General features: G+C 41.3%; 1 protein-coding gene across 15 annotated transcripts in view; it reads left to right on the top strand.

The window, feature by feature from the left end:
* UBR4 (ubiquitin protein ligase E3 component n-recognin 4) overlaps positions 1-19,792 on the top strand; it is a 256,917-nt gene that overhangs the window by 9,758 nt on the left and 227,367 nt on the right. For all 15 annotated transcript variants that reach the window (XM_053690290.1, XM_053690289.1, XM_053690283.1 and 12 more), the window contains exons 2-3: positions 758-855; positions 13,661-13,764. In XM_053690290.1, the coding sequence (XP_053546265.1) occupies positions 758-855; positions 13,661-13,764 (202 nt within the window). The remainder of the gene's footprint in view (positions 1-757; positions 856-13,660; positions 13,765-19,792) is intronic.

Below are 19,792 nucleotides of genomic sequence, written 5' to 3'. Positions count from 1 at the left end.
TTGATTGTGTAAAAGAAAATTTGCAGGAAAGTTCTTCCTGAAAACCAGTGCTGAATAAGTATCCAATAAAGATTACAGTAAACATCAAATTGAGGACTCTTTTTTTTTTTTCACATAAAGGAACGCTTTTCTGTGTAATTACTTTTGTTCATCTGAATGATTTTATTTCCTGACCATTTGGACTATTCATTGTTTATCTGTTTTCTAATAAATGTGAGTGTTTAAATTCAAATGAATTTATAAACTGCTGCTCTTGAGGCAAGTTTAACATATACACTTGGTTAAAATGTTCTCTACAATTAAAGGGACACTGAACCCAAGTTATTTCTTTCATAATTCAGATAGAGCATGACATTTTAAGCAACTTTCTAATTTACTCCTATTATCGCATTTTCTTCGTTCTCTTGCTATCTTTATTTTAAAAGCCGGAATGTAAAGCTCAGCAGCCTGCCCATTTTAGGTTCATCATAATGGATAGCGCTTGCTTATTGGAGGCTTACATTTACCCACCAATAAACAAGCATAACCCAGGTTCCCAACCAAAAATGGGCCGGCTCCTATGCTTACATTTCTGCTTTTTAAATAAATATAGCAAGAAAATAAAGAAAAAATGAAAATAGAAGTAAATTAAAAAGTTGCTTAAAATTGCTGATCTATCTAAATCATGAAAGAAAAATATTGGGTTTAGTGTCCCTTTAATGTTGGAGATATCCGTTTTCTTTATAGCCTCTCACTCACTCACTTTTTGTTTTTGCAGTGAATCAGAGCTCCTGCACCATGACAAACAGTATGAGCCATTCTACTCTTCCTTTGTTGCCTTGGCCACTCACTATATTACTACAGTATGCAGTCAAAGTAAGTATCATCATCATCATCATCATCAGTATTAAACAGGAGAGTTCTACTTGAATGTATTAAATTCTTAACAAAATAATTAAAATGTTTATTCTTGAAAATACATTTGGGAATAAACCCCCCCCCCCCATGGATTGACCCATGGGCTGCCACTTGAGACAATCTGACAAATATCAGGACCACATTAAAGGGACATTTCGGTCAAAATATTAATGCACATAGCAAATATGTTTCTATTCAAAGATGTAATTTATCTATGTAAAAGTTATCACTGTTTTAGTGTTAACAGTTTTCTCTGCACAAAGCATAACTAGATATTCTCAGTGCACCAGCATTTTAAATACTGCAGCTACCAAGAGCGCCAGTGGGGCTTGTATCATGTCAGCAATTAACAAATTGAGTAATTACCAGATGTTACAATCACATTAGGCTCTCTGAGCAAGTGTTGTTTAAAATGCTGGTGCATTAAATACACATTTTAAAACAGCTATAGCTTTTATTAGATTCATTTTTGCTAATACATGTATATGTCAAAAATACTTATATTCAAAACCTGAAATGCATCCATGTGGATTCCAATTTTTGCTGGAATGTCCCTTTAACCCCTTGAGTGCTAATGACGGCTCTGAGCCGTCGCAGAGTTTCTCACTCAGGTGCTAACGACGGCTCAGAGCCGTTGCTAGCACTCTCCCACCTTGAGGGAGATCTGGGGGCTCCCACCCGCTCCTACCCCGGCGATCGTGCCTGTAGAGTGACAGGCATCGCCGGGGCTTCCCGTTTTTGCGTGATGACGTCACTGCGCAACTTTATGTAAAAAAAGACAATGAACAATATAGGGAAAGGGGGCATGCTGCTTAGAAGCCTGTATCTCAGGCATCTAAGCAGCTACAGACCCCCAAGACCCACCATTGGAAAGGTAATCGCCTAACCTTTCCAATGGTATAAGTCTGAAATGAAAAGACAAAAAGTAAAAAAAATAAAATAAATTAAAAATGTAAAATTAAAAAACCCTCAAATGTGCTTAGCACCCAGGTGGGAAAGTGCTTAGCACTCAAAGGGTTAAATGCAGCAGAAGCACATATAATTTTGCTCTAGAATGTCCCTTTAAGTGTGTGTGTATATATATATATATATATATATATATATATATATATATATATATATATATATATATATATATATATATATATATATATATATATATAATTTGTGCTCACTCAGCAATAGCATTCTTAGATATGTTTTTAGATGATCTGAGTAATGTGACTTTTTAAGGGGTTGAGATATTACTGTAATCATGGGAACCATTGGGGTAAAAAGGTGCTATTTTATCTTTGTCTTTAGTCCTTTTTTATATAAGGGCAAGCTATGGAGGACTCTTTACCTAAAGCGAATACCTGTCTATATTGTGAGGAGGCCACTGTATACCCGCCTGCTCAGTTATGTTCCACTTGCCGTGATATAGTAATCTTATCAAAGAAAACTAATATGTTTAGTACTACTAAGCCTTCGACCTCTGAGGAGTCTCCTTCCCGTGAGGTGTGCATCCTACATTCATCTCCTGATACACATGCAGCTTCCCGTAGCACTCCTATTCCTCCATCTGGAGGGGCCCTTTTACTGCCAGACTTTACTGAACAGTTACAGACGGCAGTGTCTGCAGCCTTTAGTGCTTTACCTTGCACTGCTAAGCACAAGCGAAAGGTTAAATATTGCTATCCTTCCCAGGGGTCATCTACTAGCCTATTGGATTTATCTGATACAAGATTATCCGATGATGAAGACGCCTCTCATACTTCAGAGAATGCTCTTTTTGGGTCGGAATCTGCTGCCTCTAAGCCTCCAGCTGCGGAGGAACCAGACTTTAGATGTAGGATTGAACACTTACGCTTTCTACTAAAGGAAGTATTGGCTACTTTAGAGGTTCCAGAACCTAAATTACCTGAGGAACCTTGTATTCCTAAATTAGTATACGAGAACAGGGTTGTACCACAGACTTTCCCGGTTCCCGTAAAGATGGCGAACATGAAGAATGAATGGATAAGACTCAGTTCTTCTTTCTGCCCTTCTTCTTCCTTAAAGAAATTGTTCCCGGTTCTGGACTCTCAGTTGGAGTTGTGGTGTTCCGTCCCTAAAGTAGACAGTGCTATCTCCATGCTTGCTAAAAGCACTACTATCCCACTTGAGGATAGTTCGTCGTTTAAAGAGCCCATGGATAAAAAACTGGAAACTCTATTAAGAAAAATGTTTCAGCATACAGGATATTTGTTCCAACCGGCAGTGGCTGCTGCTGCGGTTGCTTGAACGGCTACCTACTGGTGCGACTCCTTATCTGAGCTGATCGAGGTGGAGGGTCCCCTCGACTCGATCCAGGAAAGAATTAGGGCCTTAAGGGTAGCCAAATCTTTTATTTGTGATGCAAATATGCAGATTATTCGCCTTAACGCTAAGGCTTCAGGTTTTTCTGTGCTAGCCCGGAGGACACTCTGGCTGAAGTCTTGGTCTGCAGACATGACCTCGAAGTCTAGATTTCTTTCCCTCCCATTCAAGGAAAAGATTATTTTTGGTCCAGGCCTGGACTCTTTTATATCCATGGTTACTGGAGGCAAAGGTGCCTTTTTACCGCAGGATAAGAAGAACAAACTTAAGGGACAGGGTCCTAATTTTCGTTCCTTTCGTTCAGACAAATCCCAACGTCAGCAGCCCTCTGCAAAGCTGGAGCAGTCCAAGGGAACTTGGAAACCTCCTCAGTCCTGGAATAAATCCAAGCAGAATAAGAAGCCTGCCAAGTCCAAATTCGCATGAAGGGACAGCCCCTAATCTGGCTTTGGATCTGGTAGGGGGCAGACTGTCGCTCTTTTTTCAGAAGCTTGGTTTGGGGGACATGCAAGACCCGTGGGTACTGGAGGTCATTGCTCAGGGATACAGGATAGGTTTCAAGTCTCATCCTCCCAGGGGCAGATTCCTCTTATCAAACCTGTCTTCAAGGCCAGAAAAGAGAGAGGCTTTTCTAGGGTGTGTGAGGGATCTCTCCGCCCTGGGGGTCATTGTACCGGTCCCTCCAGCAGAGAGAGGTCTGGGATACTACTCAAATCTGTTTGTGGTACCAAAGAAGAGGGGCACTTTTCATCCGATCCTGGACCTAAAGTGTTTAAACAAATTCCTGTCTGTCCCCTCGGTCAAGATGGAGACAATAAGGTCCATTCTTCCTTTAGTCCAGGAAGGACAATTTATGACGATAGACCTGAAGGATGCCTACTTTCACGTCTCTATACACAAGGAACACTTCAAGTTCCTAAGATTTGCGTTCCTGGACCAGCACTTCCAGTTCATTGCACTTCCGTTTGGTCTAGCTTCTGCTCCAAGAGTTTTTACGAAGGTTCTAGGGGTCTGCTCGCAGTGGCCAGAACCAGAGAGATTGCAGTGGCGCCGTACTTAGACGATATTTTGGTTCAAGCACCGTCCTGTCGTCTAGCAGAGGACCATTCGAAAGCTCTTCTTTCTCTTCTTCGATCTCATGGATGGAAGATGAACTTAGAAAAGAGTTCTCTTATTCCCAGTACCAGGGTGGAGTTCCTGGGTACGATAATAGACTCCATGTCTGAGGATATTTACCAGGTAAGAACTCTGCCATCATCTTCTCCCTTTAACACAAGGGGATAATTGAATTATTTAAAACATATTGTCATTTACCGACCAGAGACATTACAAGCTAACTTCCAGTTGTCTTGCACTCCAGACCTCCTTCAGGCCATCTGTGGCGCAGTGTATAGAGGTAATTGGACTCATGGTGTCCTGCATGGACATAATCCCCTTTGCCAGGTTCCATCTAACACAGCTTGTGTTCTTTTCTCTTTTCTCTTCAACTGTGCATGCTGAGTCAGTGGAACGGCAATCATTCAGATCTGTCTCAACAGATTTCTCTGGACAGCCAGTCGAGAGAAACGCTCTCCTGGTGGCTTTGTCCAGATCTGTCCCAAGGGACATCCTTCTTGAGACCATCCTGGGAGATTGTGACTACGAGTCTCTCAGGATGGAGAGCTGTTTGGAGTGCCAGGAAGGCACATGGTCTGTGGACTTGATAGGAATCTCTCCTCCCCATCAACATCTTGGAACTTGAAGCGATCTTAAATGCTCTGAAGGCTTGGCCTCTTCTGGGTTCGACACAGTTTATCAGATTCCAATCAGACAACATCAGCAGTGCCTTGGAGGTTTAGGCTAATCTAACTTTTCCCACCGTTACCTCATCAAGCAGGAGCAGGCGTCGGTGATACTGGTTGCTCCATCGTGGCCGCGAAGGATGGGGTTTGAAGATCTAGTGGGGATGTCATCTTCTCCTCCATGGAGGTTACCTTGTCGCAGAGATCTGCTGGAACAGGGTCCTTTTGTTCATCAAAATCTAGATTCTCTGAGGCTGACTGCGTGGTAATTGAATGCTTAGTTGATACTCTCATTCAAGCCTGTAAGCCGGTTACTTGTCGCATCTATCATAAGGTGTGGAGGACCTACTTATTCCGGTGTGAAGAGCGTGGATTTCCCTGGCATAAGATCAGGGATTCCAGGATTCTTTATTTCTTCTGTTATGTGTGATCAGTCCACGGGTCATCATTACTTCTGGGATATAACTCCTCCCCAACAGGAAATGCAAGAGGATTCACCCAGCAGAGCTGCATATAGCTCCTCCCCTCTACGTCACTCCCAGTCATTCTCTTGCACCCAACGACTAGATAGGATGTGTGAGAGGACTATGGTGATTATACTTAGTTTTTATAACTTCAATCAAAAGTTTGTTATTTTACAATAGCACCGGAGCGTGTTATTGCCTCTCTGGCAGAGTTTGAAGAAGAATCTACCAGAGTTTTTACTATGATTTTAACCGGAGTAGTTAAGATCATATTGCTGTTTCTCGGCCATCTGAGGGAGGTAAAAGCTTCAGATCAGGGGACAGCGGGCAGATGAATCTGCATTGAGGTATGTAGCAGTTTTTATTTTCTGAATGGAATTGATGAGAAAATCCTGCCATACCGTTATAATGACATGTATGTATACTCTACACTTCAGTATTCTGGGGATGGTACTTCACTGGAATTACTCTGTAAAAAGTACATTAAACCTTTTAATAGGTATTTATTATGTTAAACGTTTTTGCTGGAATGTAGAATCGTTTGCATTTTCTGAGGTACTGAGTGAATAAATGTTTGGGCATTATTTTTCCACTTGGCAGTTGCTTGTTTTAATTGTGACAGTTTCGTTTCTCTCTCACTGCTTTTTGTGAGGGGGAGGGGCCGTTTTTGGCGCTCTTTGCTACGCATCAAAAATTTCCAGTCAGTTACTCTTGTATTTCCTGCATGATCCGGTTCATCTCTACAGAACTCAGGGGTCTTCAAACTTCTTTGAAGGGAGGTAGATTCTCTCAGCAGAGCTGTGAGACTTATATATTGACTGTGATTAAAAACGTTGCTCTCTTATTTTTACGTTTCAGATTTAATTATTGTTACTTTACTAATGGGAACAAACCTTTGTTAAAAGTTGTGTTGTTTTCAAGGATTGATGCTATAACAGTTTTTCAGTTCATTATTTCAACTGTCATTTAATCGTTTAGTGCTTCTTTGAGGCACAGTACGTTTTTATTAAATAAGATTGTAACCAAGTTGCAAGTTTATTTGCTAGTGTGTTAAACATGTCTGATTCAGAGGAAGATACCTGTGTCATTTGTTCCAATGCCAAGGTGGAGCCCAATAGAAATTTATGTACTAACTGTATTGATGCTACTTTAAATAAAAGCCAATCTGTACAAATTGAACAAATTTCACCAAACAGCGAGGGGAGAGTTATGCCGACTAACTCGCCTCACGTGTCAGTACCTGCATCTCCCGCCCGGGAGGTGCGTGATATTGTGACGCCTAGTACATCTGGGCGGCCATTACAGATAACATTACAAGATATGGCTACTGTTATGACTGAAGTTTTGGCTAAATTACCAGAACTAAGGGGCAAGCGTGATCACTCTGGGGTGAGAACAGAGTGCGCTGATAATACTAGAGCCATGTCTGATACTGCGTCACAGCTTGCAGAGCATGAGGACGGAGAGCTTCATTCTGTGGGTGACGGTTCTGATCCAAACAGATTGGATTCAGATATTTCAAATTTTAAATTTAAATTGGAGAACCTCCGTGTATTACTAGGGGAGGTTTTAGCGGCTCTTAATGATTGTAACACTGTTGCAATACCATAGAAATTGTGTAGGTTGGATAAATACTTTGCGGTACCGGCGAGTACTGACGTTTTTCCTATACCTAAGAGACTAACTGAAATTGTTACTAAGGAGTGGGATAGACCCGGTGTGCCGTTCTCACCCCCTCCAATATTTAGAAAGATGTTTCCAATAGACGCCACCACACGGGACTTATGGCAAACGGTCCCTAAGGTGGAGGGAGCAGTTTCTACTTTAGCTAAGCGTACCACTATCCCGGTGGAGGATAGCTGTGCTTTTTCAGATCCAATGGATAAAAAATTAGAGGGTTACCTTAAGAAAATGTTTGTTCAACAAGGTTTTATATTGCAACCCCTTGCATGCATCGCGCCGATTACGGCTGCGGCAGCATTTTGGATGGAGTCTCTGGAAGAGAACCTTAGTTCAGCTACGCTGGACGACATTACGGACAGGCTTAGAGTCCTTAAACTAGCTAATTCATTCATTTCGGAGGCCGTAGTACATTTAACCAAACTTACGGCTAAGAACTCAGGATTCGCCATTCAGGCACGTAGGGCGCTGTGGCTAAAATCCTGGTCAGCTGATGTAACTTCTAAGTCCAAATTACTTAATATACCTTTCAAAGGGCAAACTTTATTTGGGCCCGGTTTGAAAGAAATTATCGCTGACATTACAGGAGGTAAGGGCCACGCCCTGCCTCAAGACAAAGCCAAAGCTAAGGCTAGACAGTCTAATTTTCGTCCCTTTCGGAATTTCAAAGCAGGAGCAGCACCAACTTCCACTGCACCAAAACAGGAAGGAGCCGTTGCTCGTTACAGACAAGGCTGGAAACCTAACCAGTCCTGGAACAAGGGCAAGCAGGCCAGGAAACCTGCTGCTGCCCCTAAGACAGCATGAATCGAGGGCCCCCGATCCGGGACCGGATCTAGTGGGGGGCAGACTCTCTCTCTTCGCCCAGGCTTGGGCAAGAGATGTTCAGGATCCCTGGGCGCTAGAGATCATATCTCAGGGATACCTTCTAGACTTCAAATTCTCTCCCCCAAGAGGGAGATTTCATCTGTCAAGGTTGTCAACAAACCAGATAAAGAAAGAAGCGTTTCTACGCTGTGTACAAGATCTGTTATTAATGGGAGTGATCCATCCGGTTCCGCGGTCGGAACAGGGACAAGGGTTTTACTCAAACCTGTTTGTGGTTCCCAAAAAAGAGGGAACTTTCAGGCCAATCTTGGATTTAAAGATCCTAAACAAATTCCTAAGAGTTCCATCGTTCAAAATGGAAACTATTCGGACAATCTTACCCATGATCCAAAAGGGTCAGTACATGACCACAGTGGATTTAAAGGATGCTTACCTTCACATACCGATTCACAAAGATCATTACCGGTATCTAAGGTTTGCCTTCTTAGACAGGCATTACCAGTTTGTAGCTCTTCCATTCGGATTGGCTACGGCTCCAAGAATCTTCACAAAGGTTCTGGGTGCCCTTCTGGCGGTACTAAGACCACGAGGAATTTCGGTAGCTCCGTACCTAGACGACATTCTGATACAAGCTTCAAGCTTTCAAACTGCCAAGTCTCATACAGAGTTAGTTCTGGCATTTCTAAGGTCGCATGGATGGAAAGTGAACGAAAAGAAGAGTTCTCTCTTTCCTCTCACAAGAGTTCCATTCTTGGGGACTCTTATAGATTCTGTAGAAATGAAGATTTATCTGACAGAAGACAGATTAACAAAGCTTCTAAATGCATGCCGTGTCCTTCATTCCATTCAACTCCCGTCAGTAGCTCAATGCATGGAGGTGATCGGCTTAATGGTAGCAGCAATGGACATAGTACCCTTTGCACGTCTACATCTCAGACCGCTGCAATTGTGCATGCTGAGTCAGTGGAATGGGGATTACTCAGACTTGTCCCCTACTCTGAATCTGGATCAAGAGACCAGAAACTCTCTTCTATGGTGGCTTTCTCGGCCACATCTGTCCAGGGGGATGCCATTCAGCAGGCCGGACTGGACAATTGTAACAACAGACGCCAGCCTACTAGGTTGGGGCGCTGTCTGGAATTCTCTGAAGGCTCAGGGACAATGGAATCAGGAGGAAAGTCTCCTACCAATAAACATTCTGGAATTGAGAGCAGTTCTCAATGCCCTTCTGGCTTGGCCCCAGTTAAAAACTCGGGGGTTCATCAGGTTTCAGTCGGACAACATCACGACTGTAGCTTACATCAACCATCAAGGAGGGACAAGAAGCTCCCTAGCAATGATGGAAGTATCAAAGATAATTCGCTGGGCAGAGTCTCACTCTTGCCACCTGTCAGCAATCCACATCCCGGGAGTGGAGAACTGGGAGGCGGATTTCTTGAGTCGCCAGACTTTTCATCCGGGGGAGTGGGAACTTCATCCGGAGGTCTTTGCCCAAATACTTCGACGTTGGGGCAAACCAGAGATAGATCTCATGGCGTCTCGCCAGAACGCCAAACTTCCTCGCTACGGGTCCAGATCCAGGGATCCGGGAGCGGTTCTGATAGATGCTTTGACAGCACCTTGGAACTTCGGGATGGCTTATGTGTTTCCACCCTTCCCGCTGCTTCCTCGATTGATTGCCAAAATCAAACAGGAGAGAGCATCAGTGATTCTAATAGCGCCTGCATGGCCACGCAGGACTTGGTATGCAGATCTAGTGGACATGTCATCCTGTCCGCCTTGGTCTCTACCTCTAAGACAGGACCTTCTGATACAGGGTCCATTCAAACATCAAAATCTAACTTCTCTGAAGCTGACTGCTTGGAAATTGAACGCTTGATTTTATCAAAACGTGGTTTTTTCTGAGTCGGTTATTGATACCCTGATACAGGCTAGGAAGCCTGTTACCAGAAGGATTTACCATAAGATATGGCGTAAATACCTATACTGGTGCGAATCCAAAGGTTACTCCTGGAGTAAGGTTAGGATTCCTAGGATATTGTCCTTTCTACAAGAAGGTTTAGAAAAGGGTTTATCGGCTAGTTCATTAAAGGGACAGATCTCAGCTCTGTCCATCTTGTTGCACAGGCGTCTGTCAGAAAATCCAGACGTCCAGGCTTTTTGTCAGGCTTTAGCTAGAATCAAGCCTGTGTTTAAAACTGTTGCTCCGCCATGGAGTTTAAACCTTGTTCTTAACGTTCTACAAGGAGTTCCGTTTGAACCCCTTCATTCCATTGATATAAAGTTGTTATCTTGGAAAGTGTTATTTTTAATGGCTATTTCTTCGGCTCGGAGAGTCTCTGAGTTATCAGCTTTACATTGTGATTCTCCTTATTTGATTTTTCATTCAGATAAGGTAGTTCTGCGTACTAAACCTGGGTTCTTACCTAAGGTAGTCACTAACAGGAACATCAATCAAGAGATCGTGGTTCCTTCCCTGTGCCCGAATCCTTCTTCAAAGAAGGAACGTCTTCTACACAATCTGGATGTAGTTCGTGCCCTCAAGTTCTACTTGCAGGCAACTAAGGATTTTCGACAAACGTCTTCCCTGTTTGTCGTGTACTCTGGTCAGAGGAGAGGTCATAAGGCTTCGGCTACCTCTCTCTCCTTCTGGCTTCGTAGCATAATTCGTTTAGCCTATGAGACTGCTGGTCAGCAGCCTCCTGAAAGAATTACAGCTCATTCTACTAGAGCTGTGGCTTCCACTTGGGCCTTTAAGAATGAGGCCTCTGTTGAACAGATTTGCAAGGCTGCAACTTGGTCTTCGCTTCATACTTTTTCCAAATTTTACAAATTTGACACTTTTGCTTCTTCGGAGGCTATTTTTGGGAGAAAGGTTCTTCAGGCAGTGGTTCCTTCTGTATAATGAGCCTGCCTATCCCTCCCGTCATCCGTGTACTTTTGCTTTGGTATTGGTATCCCAGAAGTAATGATGACCCGTGGACTGATCACACATAACAGAAGAAAACATAATTTATGCTTACCTGATAAATTCCTTTCTTCTGTTGTGTGATCAGTCCACGGCCCGCCCTGTTTTTTAAGGCAGGTAAATATTTTTTAAATTATACTCCAGTCACCACTTCACCCTTGGTTTCTCCTTTCTCGTTGATTCTTGGTCGAATGACTGGGAGTGACGTAGAGGGGAGGAGCTATATGCAGCTCTGCTGGGTGAATCCTCTTGCATTTCCTGTTGGGGAGGAGTTATATCCCAGAAGTAATGATGACCCGTGGACTGATCACACAACAGAAGAAAGGAATTTATCAGGTAAGCATAAATTATGTTTTTTTCTAGGATGGTCTGGAGAAGGGCCTTTTGGCTAGCTCTCTTAAGGGACGGATTTCGGGCCTATCTGTGTTACTGCACAAGAATCTCGCGGAGCTTCCAGACGGTCTAGTCTTTTGTTCAGGCTCTATCTAGAATCAGACCTGTATTTCGACCTAGTGCTTCTCCTTGGAGTTTAAATCTTGTTCTTAATGTGTTGCAGAGGGCTCCGTTTGAGCCTATGCACAGCCTTGACATTTAAATTATCTTGGAAGGTTCTCTTTTTACTGGCTATTGCCTGGGCACACAGAGTATCTGAGATGGCTGCCTTGCAATGTTAGCCCCCTTTTCAAGCGCCCATTTCAAGACATTTCTGTCTTCCATCTAGACGACACTCCTAATAGTTTGGAAGAAATCAGAAGACCGCCATTGCCTATCTTGCTTATTTGCTCTACGGACAACCTGCGAAGGATAATCATTTCTGGATATCAATTTGGGAGCCTGTTCCACGGAGTTTCCAATAGCAACATTTTATTTTAAATTTGGTTTGATCGCTTGTATCAACTTTGATCGCTTGTATCAACTTTTAAATTATCTTTGTATTTTATTTGTTGAAGTATTTGTGTAATAGTTTTATGAATTAGGTGTAATAGGTTTATGAATTAGGACCGGTCCTTAGTAGATTTAATCTACAATTTATACTATAGATTTATACACATTTTTATTTGCTTTTTAATTTGAAATAAATATGAAGTGAGAGGTATATATGAATTTTTTAATTAGAAATACTTGTTCTTTTATTTTGTGAAAATTATAAATTGTGTTTAAAATATCTTTTTATTTATGTGTGTTTCATTTCCATGGTTATAGTCACATAATTTTTGGAGGCAAAACAGTCTCCCAAGTGTGAAAACATAGTAGCCATTCAATCAGAGATATTCTATATTATATTCCAAGTGAGATAATTTTATTGTTGACACTTCTCCCCCTTTTTTCTTGTTTACTTTAGCATTTTTGCGCACTTATTTCTCCTTTTTTCTACTTTTGCTCTTTGTTTGGAGGTTTTATTGGGAATCCTCCTTGTTATAAGTGTTTGTATTCAGGTCATTTTGCGCTGGTCTCTAACTGTTTTTCTTTTCTAATGTTAGCCCCCTTACCTAGTATTCCATGCTAATAAGGCTGTTCTTCGTACTGGTTTAGGTTTCCTTCCTAAGGTTGTTTCTGATCGTAACATCAATCAGAAGATTGTTGTTCCTTCCTTGTGTCCTAGCCCTTCTTCTTCAAAGCAGCGGTTACTTCATAATTTGGATGAGGTTTGGACCTTGAAGTTCTATCTTCAAGCCACTAAGGAGTTTAGACAGACTTCTTCTTTGTTTGTTGTCTATTCTGGGAAGCGTAAGGGGCAGAAGGCCTCATCCACTTCCTTGTCTTTTTGGTTGAGGAGCATTATTCGCTTAGCTTATGAAACAGCGGGACATAAGCCTCCTCAGAGGATTAAGGCTCTTTCTACTAGAGCAGTGGCTTCCTCTTAGGCCTTCAAGAATGAGGCATCTATGGAGCAGATTTGTAATGCGGCTACCTGGTCCTCCTTTCAAAATTTTACAAGTTTGATGTTTTTGCTTTGGCTGAAGCATCTTTTGGGGGAGAGGTTTTGCAGGCTGTGGTGCCCTCAGAATAGGGTCCGCCTCTCTTTTTACCCTCCCGTTTCATTCAGTGTCCTCTAGAGCTTGAGTATATGTTTCCCACAAGTAAGGAATGAAGCCGTGGACTCTCCTCATATTAAGATGGAAAACATAAATTATGCTTACCAGATAATTTCCTTACCATCTGTATGAGGAGAGTCCACGACCCCCGCTCGTTTTCTCAGTTGTGCGGACCAAATTTTTTTGTTTTTTATTCTGGCACTATTTATACCCTGATATTTCTCCTACTGTTCCTTGTTCCCTCGGCAGAATGAGTGGGGGAGGTATTTAAGCCTTTGGCTGGGGTGTCTTTGACTCGTCCTGGTGGCCAGGGTCTGTATTCCCACAAGTAAGGAATGAAGCCTTGGACTCTCCTCATAAAGATGGAAAGGAAATGATCTAGTAAGCATAATTTATGGTTTTGGTTAATGGTTAATTTATGGTTTTTATAATTTTCTGGAAGACCAATACAACCAAAGAATAAGCTTTATGATACAGAACTGGTTACCAAAGTTCTTCTGTGCTTGCTGCTTTTGATTTATGTATTTATTTTTGGGCAGGACCAACCTAAATGATTGTGGAGTACTATAACTTTATTTTGTAAAAGGTATTTATGTAAAAGTGTTTTGCTCAACATGTTCCTTTAGTATTTCAGTGATTTAAAGCTTCTTTCCTTGTGTGTCCACTTAGTTCCAAGAAACCATCTACAATCTGTAGCTGCAGCTTGTAAAGTCCTGATTGAATTTTCATTGCTGAGACTGGAAAGCCCTGATGAAGCCTGTGCCGTCTCCCAGGTAAGAACTCTGCCATCATCATCTGCCTTTAACACGAGGGTATGATTGAATTATTTAAAACATATTGTCATATTATTTATCTGACAAAATTCATATAGACTGGAAGGGTGTATTTTTTTTGTAGGAAAACACATCTTGAGGGTTTTTTAAAGGATTAGACAAATAGTGTAGCAACATGGATCTTAAAGGGACAGTATACACTCATTTTCATGTAACTGCATGTAATAGACACTACTATAAAGAATAAGATGCACAGATACTGATATAAAAATCCAGTATAAAATGGTTTAAAAACGTACTTAGAAGCTTTCAGTTTAGCTCTGTTGAAAAGGCAGTTGGAAAGCCCACTGCAAGTGGGAAATAAGACACTCCCCCCTCCCCCTTCTTTTGCATATGAAAAGACCCTTTACACAAACAGGAGCAAGCTGGAGAAGGTAGCTGACGGTATTCAAATAAAACTTTGGGGCTTGGTTAGGAGTCTGGGAAAAAAAACAACTAACTTTATGGGCTTTATAAATAGATCATCTACAAAACATTTATGCAAAGAAAAAATGAGTGTATAATGGCCCTTTAATGTTCTAACCTTCTTTGTGTTGGTTTATCGATCAATGATTAAGTAATAATTAAAATATTTAATAATGGATTATATTGATAATACTTGGTCTCTGCAATTTAAAGGGACAGTCAACACCAGAATTTTTGTTTTTAAAAAAAGAAAGATAATCCCTTTATTACCCATTCCCCAGTTTTGCATAACCAGCACTGTTCTAGAAATACACTTGTTACCTTTGTGATTACCTTGTATCTAAGGCTCTGCAAACTGCCCACTTATTTCAGTTCTTTTGACAGTCTTCAAGATCTAAGAAATTAGCATATAAACCTCCTAGAATTAGCTTTCAACTAAGAATACCAAGAGAACAGAGCAAAATTGGTGATAAAAGTAAATAGGAAAGTTGTTTATAATTTAATTCCCTATTTAAATCATGAAAGTTTTTATTTTTAAAGACACGAGTCCACGGATTTCATCCTTACTTGTGGGATATTCACCTCCTGGTCAGCAGGTGGAGGCAAAGAGCACCACAGCAGAGCTTCTATATATAGCTCCTCCCTTCCCTACCACTCCAGTCATTCTCTTTGCCTACATTAGTGATAGGTAGGTAAAGTGAGGTGTTAGAAAAGATTCTTCAATTAAGAGTTTATTATTTTTAAAGTAGTGCCAGAGTGTGCTGCTTTGTTCTAGGGTGTAGCCGTAGTCCATATCAGTCTCTACAGTAGAGCTTTTGGTGGCTTTAGAGCAATGGGAACTGGTGGGACATAATTCTCACTGTGCCTCCCATATATTGATGCTGCCCTGCCTCTGGAAAACCTGAGAGATTCTAACTCAGGACTTTCTCTTCATTCTCAGGTCCATGGGAGGGATAGGACCTCTTAAACCTGGAGTCTGCCTTGCTGCCAGGCAGAAGATGAGGTAAGTGCTGACTATCTCTGAAGTACAAGAAGTCTCAGAAAAAGTTTGTGCACTTTATTTTTTTACACAGACCTCATCAAATTGGGGCTCCTTTCAAGGGGTTAACATAGATGCAATTCTCCTAATTGTTCTAGGGGACACTTGGCAGTTTTGGACGCTGGCACTGGGACTATATGGGGCATGTGACTCTCAAATTGGGGCTCCTTTCAAGGGGTTAACATAGATGCAATTCTCCTAATTGTTCTAGGGGACACGGCAGTTTTGGACGCTGGCACTGGGACTGTATGGGGCATGTGACTCTCCTCTCCCGGCGGTTTTATAAAATGCATAGCCGACCGGGAGGGTTCATACTGACTGACTTTTATACTGTGCAGAGAGCAAGCTCAGTGTGAGGGTGTTTGTTATGAGAGAGTTCATATGGGCTAAGCAGCTTCCTAGACATAGGTAAAAGGAGCTAAGCAGCCTGTTATTTTGCTCTCGGTCGTTTAGCTTAATAATAATAATGGCGACCGGGAGAGGATTGTTGAAGCGTCCATGAGGGGCGGAGCTTGTGTGGCGCCAATTTGATTTAGCAGGGTTTATTTAGTTCTTCCGGTTATTGGAAAGCAGGACTATTAGATCCTTTTGTTTGTGTTTAGTTTCCTTTTCCTCTTACACTTCCGGTTAGTGGAGGGGGCTGGAAACAGTGTGTTGCGCTTAGAGACAGCGCTACAGCTGTCTGATTCTTAAACAGAAGGTCTAGCTGGCACTTTAGAGGGACTCTGCTGAAGTGTAAAGGGGTTAACAAGATACTTCGATAGTATGCCCTAATATATAAAAATATTAAAGAAACTGTAACGCTTTCAGTACCGGTCTTTATATGTTTTTTTGGATAAAACCAGCTAAAGGGACACTCAGGTTAAATTACATTTTCATGATTCAGATACAGCATGTAATTTTAAACAACTTTCCAATTTACTTCCATTAAAAAAAATGTGCACAGTCTTTTATATTTACACTTTTTGAGTCACCAGATCCTACTGAGCATGTGCAAAAATTCAGACTATACGTATATGCATTTGTGATTGGCTGATTGCTATCACATGGTACAAGGAGAGTGGAAATATACATAACTTTGAAATTTGTTATTAAAAAAATCTACTACTTATTTGAAGTTCAGACTAAGTGCTATTGCATTGTCTCGTTATCTTGCATTTGTTGATTATGCAAATCTAATGTGTTGACTGGTCCTTTAAGACCTTTATGACATTATCTTCCATACGTCAGTTTGATGATTCAAGAAGACCCTACAGTGCAGAGTTATCAGTTTTAAAGTATCCACTGCTGTTATTAAACGTAATACTGCAGGGAGAATGTGGCTTTAATATACATTTTTCTGTTCTTTTTTCTTGTGAGAACTTTTTCTATAGAAAAGAAAAGGGATTCTCTTTAAGTGCCCATAAAATATTACAGTCCACCTGTGCAGTGCCCTGCGTTTTTTCTTCACCAACTCCATCTGGAGTTATTTAGCAAGACATCGCTTCTCTTAGGTATTTAGCGATATCGGTTGCTTTGTCTGTTTTTTTTTCCCAGGCTGCAGGGAGAACGCTACGATACGCATTTAAAGTGCACGGACATGGAAGTATACCCAGTGCCCAATCTAAGCCTTCACTGGAACAGTGAACGATGCGCATTTAAACAGCGCTATATTAAGGTCAGGACTTGTATAGAGAGGCTGTTTGACGCCTCAGCTGCTTTAGGCTGAGGGGTAGACAGTTAAGTAGTACCGGCAATCTCTCCTACATATTCAGCCATGTCTAACCAAGTAAAAGAAAATGTGTTACTCTTTAACATTTCGCTTGCTAGATATTAATTTTTATTAGCAACAGGTTATTCTTTATTTAAGTATTCTGCCATAGGTGAGGCAGATTGATTAAAGAAGTGTACATTAAAAAATGTTCTCACACATGCAGTGCCCTACGGTTCCTTGCACTTTCCATCTGGAATTGCTGCATAAGACATCACTTCTTTAATGTCATGGCGATGTCTGTGAACTAAGCAGTATCGTTTTTTTGATAAGTTCTGCAATGTTAATTTAGTTTATTTCTGCACACAGAAATAAAAGGTTACTTTTTAAGATTTAAAGAAACAGTAACGTTTTTTACGTGTCAATTTTTATTAAAACATTTCACTCTTTTCTGAACCTGCTATGGCGTTTTCTGTTTAGGAATCTGTTGACAATGGTCAACCTATACCGCAAATTTGTCCTATAGTGTCCCACAAAATGTTATGGTCCACATGCAGTGTCCTGTGCTTCTTCTCACACTCTACCCGGAGTTACTCTGCAGTTCATGCATTACATATTGTTTCTCACGTGTTAGAAAACATTACTGGAGGGATTATTTTCAATCATTTAGGGTGATTGATTCAGTAGTTGTTACCTGTAAGAGGAAGATACTTCGGGATTATCTGAGAAAAATTCTCAGACTCGGATGAATAATATCAATATTTGAACCTGAAAGGAGCACCTCCATTTGCTTTCTTTAGGAGGTTTTAGCTACCTTGGGCGACTCCGACACTACAGGGGTAATCTATCCTAGTGCGTCCAGTAAGTTATGAGGCATGGAAGGGACTGTATTTCTTATATTCTTAAAGTCTCCCATAGCCGACTCAGTTAAGGAGGCTGGCTATACATTCGCTAGGGTGGAAGAAGTAATTACCAGCTTAACTAAGAGAGCTACTATACCCTTGGAGGATAGTTGTGTTTTTTAAAGGTCCTATGAACAAGAATTTATAAAGGGGGCTGTACCCCAGGGCTTACTATGGTAACCAGTTGTGTACTTCGTTACCGTGGCTAGTGCAACAGCATATTGGTTGACTCCCCTGGTAGTGTTACGTCCTAAATTAGGATTTCTTCCTAAGGTTGTTTCAGACAGGAACATTAAACATTAGGATAAAAGCTTCAAATTGGCTGATTCTTCCTTCAGGTTATCAAACTGGATATTAGAGCCTCGTTCTATGGATGTTGGCTCTCAGTCTAAGCTTTTAGCGATTTCTTACAAGGGGGGACCTTGTTGGGACCTGGCTTGACGGAAATAATCTCTTTTGAAATTTAAAAAATTCTAAATATTCTGCTGTTGAATCAAAGACAGCACGAAGGACATGCCCCGATTCAGGATCGAATCTTGTAGGGGGGCAGACTTTTTGATCTTTGCTCAGGCTTGGGTTCGAGATGTTCAGGGTCCTTGGGCAATAGAGAATAGTGTTCCAGGGATACAAATTAGAGTTCAACTATTTTTTTTCCCAGAGGCAGGTTTCTGCTTTCAAGATTATCTGCAGATCAGACAAAAGGAGAGACGGTCTTACACTGTGTAGGAGACCTCTTAGACCTGGGAGTGATTGTTTCAGTTCCAATCCAGGTACAGTTTTTTTTTTTTTACCCCAATCAGTTTGTGGTTCCCAAATAAGAAAGGGAACCTTCAGACCACTTTTTAGATCTCTCGAGTCTAAACATATTTCTTAGAATAACGTCCTTCAAGATGGAAACTATTAGTTCCATTCTTCTCTGTATCCAAGAGGGTCAACTTATGACAGTGGATTTATAGGACGCGTTCCTTCATGTACCATTCACAAGAATTGTCTCTAGTTCTAAGGTTTGCCTTTCTGGTCAAACTTCTCCAGTTTGTGGCTCTTCTTTTTGGTCTTTCTCCAACATTGGTGTGTCCGGTCCACGGCGTCATCCTTACTTGTGGGGGAATATTCTCTTCCCCAACAGGACATGGCAGAGAGAGCGCATGGCAAAAGCTGCCCATATAGCCCCCCCTCTGGCTTCGCCCCCCAGTCATTCTCTTTGCCGCTCTGAACAAGTAGCATCTCCATGGGGATCGTAAAGAGTATGTGTTGTTAGTTGTAGTTTTTTTTTTCTTCTATCAAGATTTTTTATTATTTTATTTTAAAATAGTGCCGGTTTGTACTATTTACTCTACAACAGAAAATGAAGAAGATTTCTGTTAAAAGAGGAGTATGATTTTAGCAGTAGTAACTAAAATCGGTTGCTGTTCCCACACAGGACTGTTGAAACCAGAGAACTAAAGTTGGGGGGAATAGTTTGCAGACTTATCTGCTACAGGTATGATCAGTCATATTTCTAACAAGACATGTTAATGCTAGAAGACTGTCAATTTTCCCTTAAGGGGTAAGTAAGCCATTTTCTTAGACTTATAATAGATTAAGGCTTATTATTGGGCTCTGTACTGATTGACACTATTGTGGGCTAAATCGATTGATTTATTTCATGTTTGGCAGTGTTTTTGAGTATGTAAAAGCACTTTTGGGAACGTTTTTATTCGCCTGGCATTTAGTTAGACTACTATTTCTTCTGTTATGTGTGATCAGTCCACGGGTCATCATTACTTCTGGGATATAACTCCTCCCCAACAGGAAATGCAAGAGGATTCACCCAGCAGAGCTGCATATAGCTCCTCCCCTCTACGTCAGTCCCAGTCATTCTCTTGCACCCAACGACTAGATAGGATGTGTGAGAGGACTATGGTGATTATACTTAGTTTTTATGACTTCAAT

This window comes from Bombina bombina, chromosome 8, assembly GCF_027579735.1.
Source record: "Bombina bombina isolate aBomBom1 chromosome 8, aBomBom1.pri, whole genome shotgun sequence".
Taxonomy (NCBI): domain Eukaryota; kingdom Metazoa; phylum Chordata; class Amphibia; order Anura; family Bombinatoridae; genus Bombina; species Bombina bombina.
Note: the sequence above shows the minus strand (reverse complement) of the source record. Positions and strands in the feature narration are given on the sequence as shown.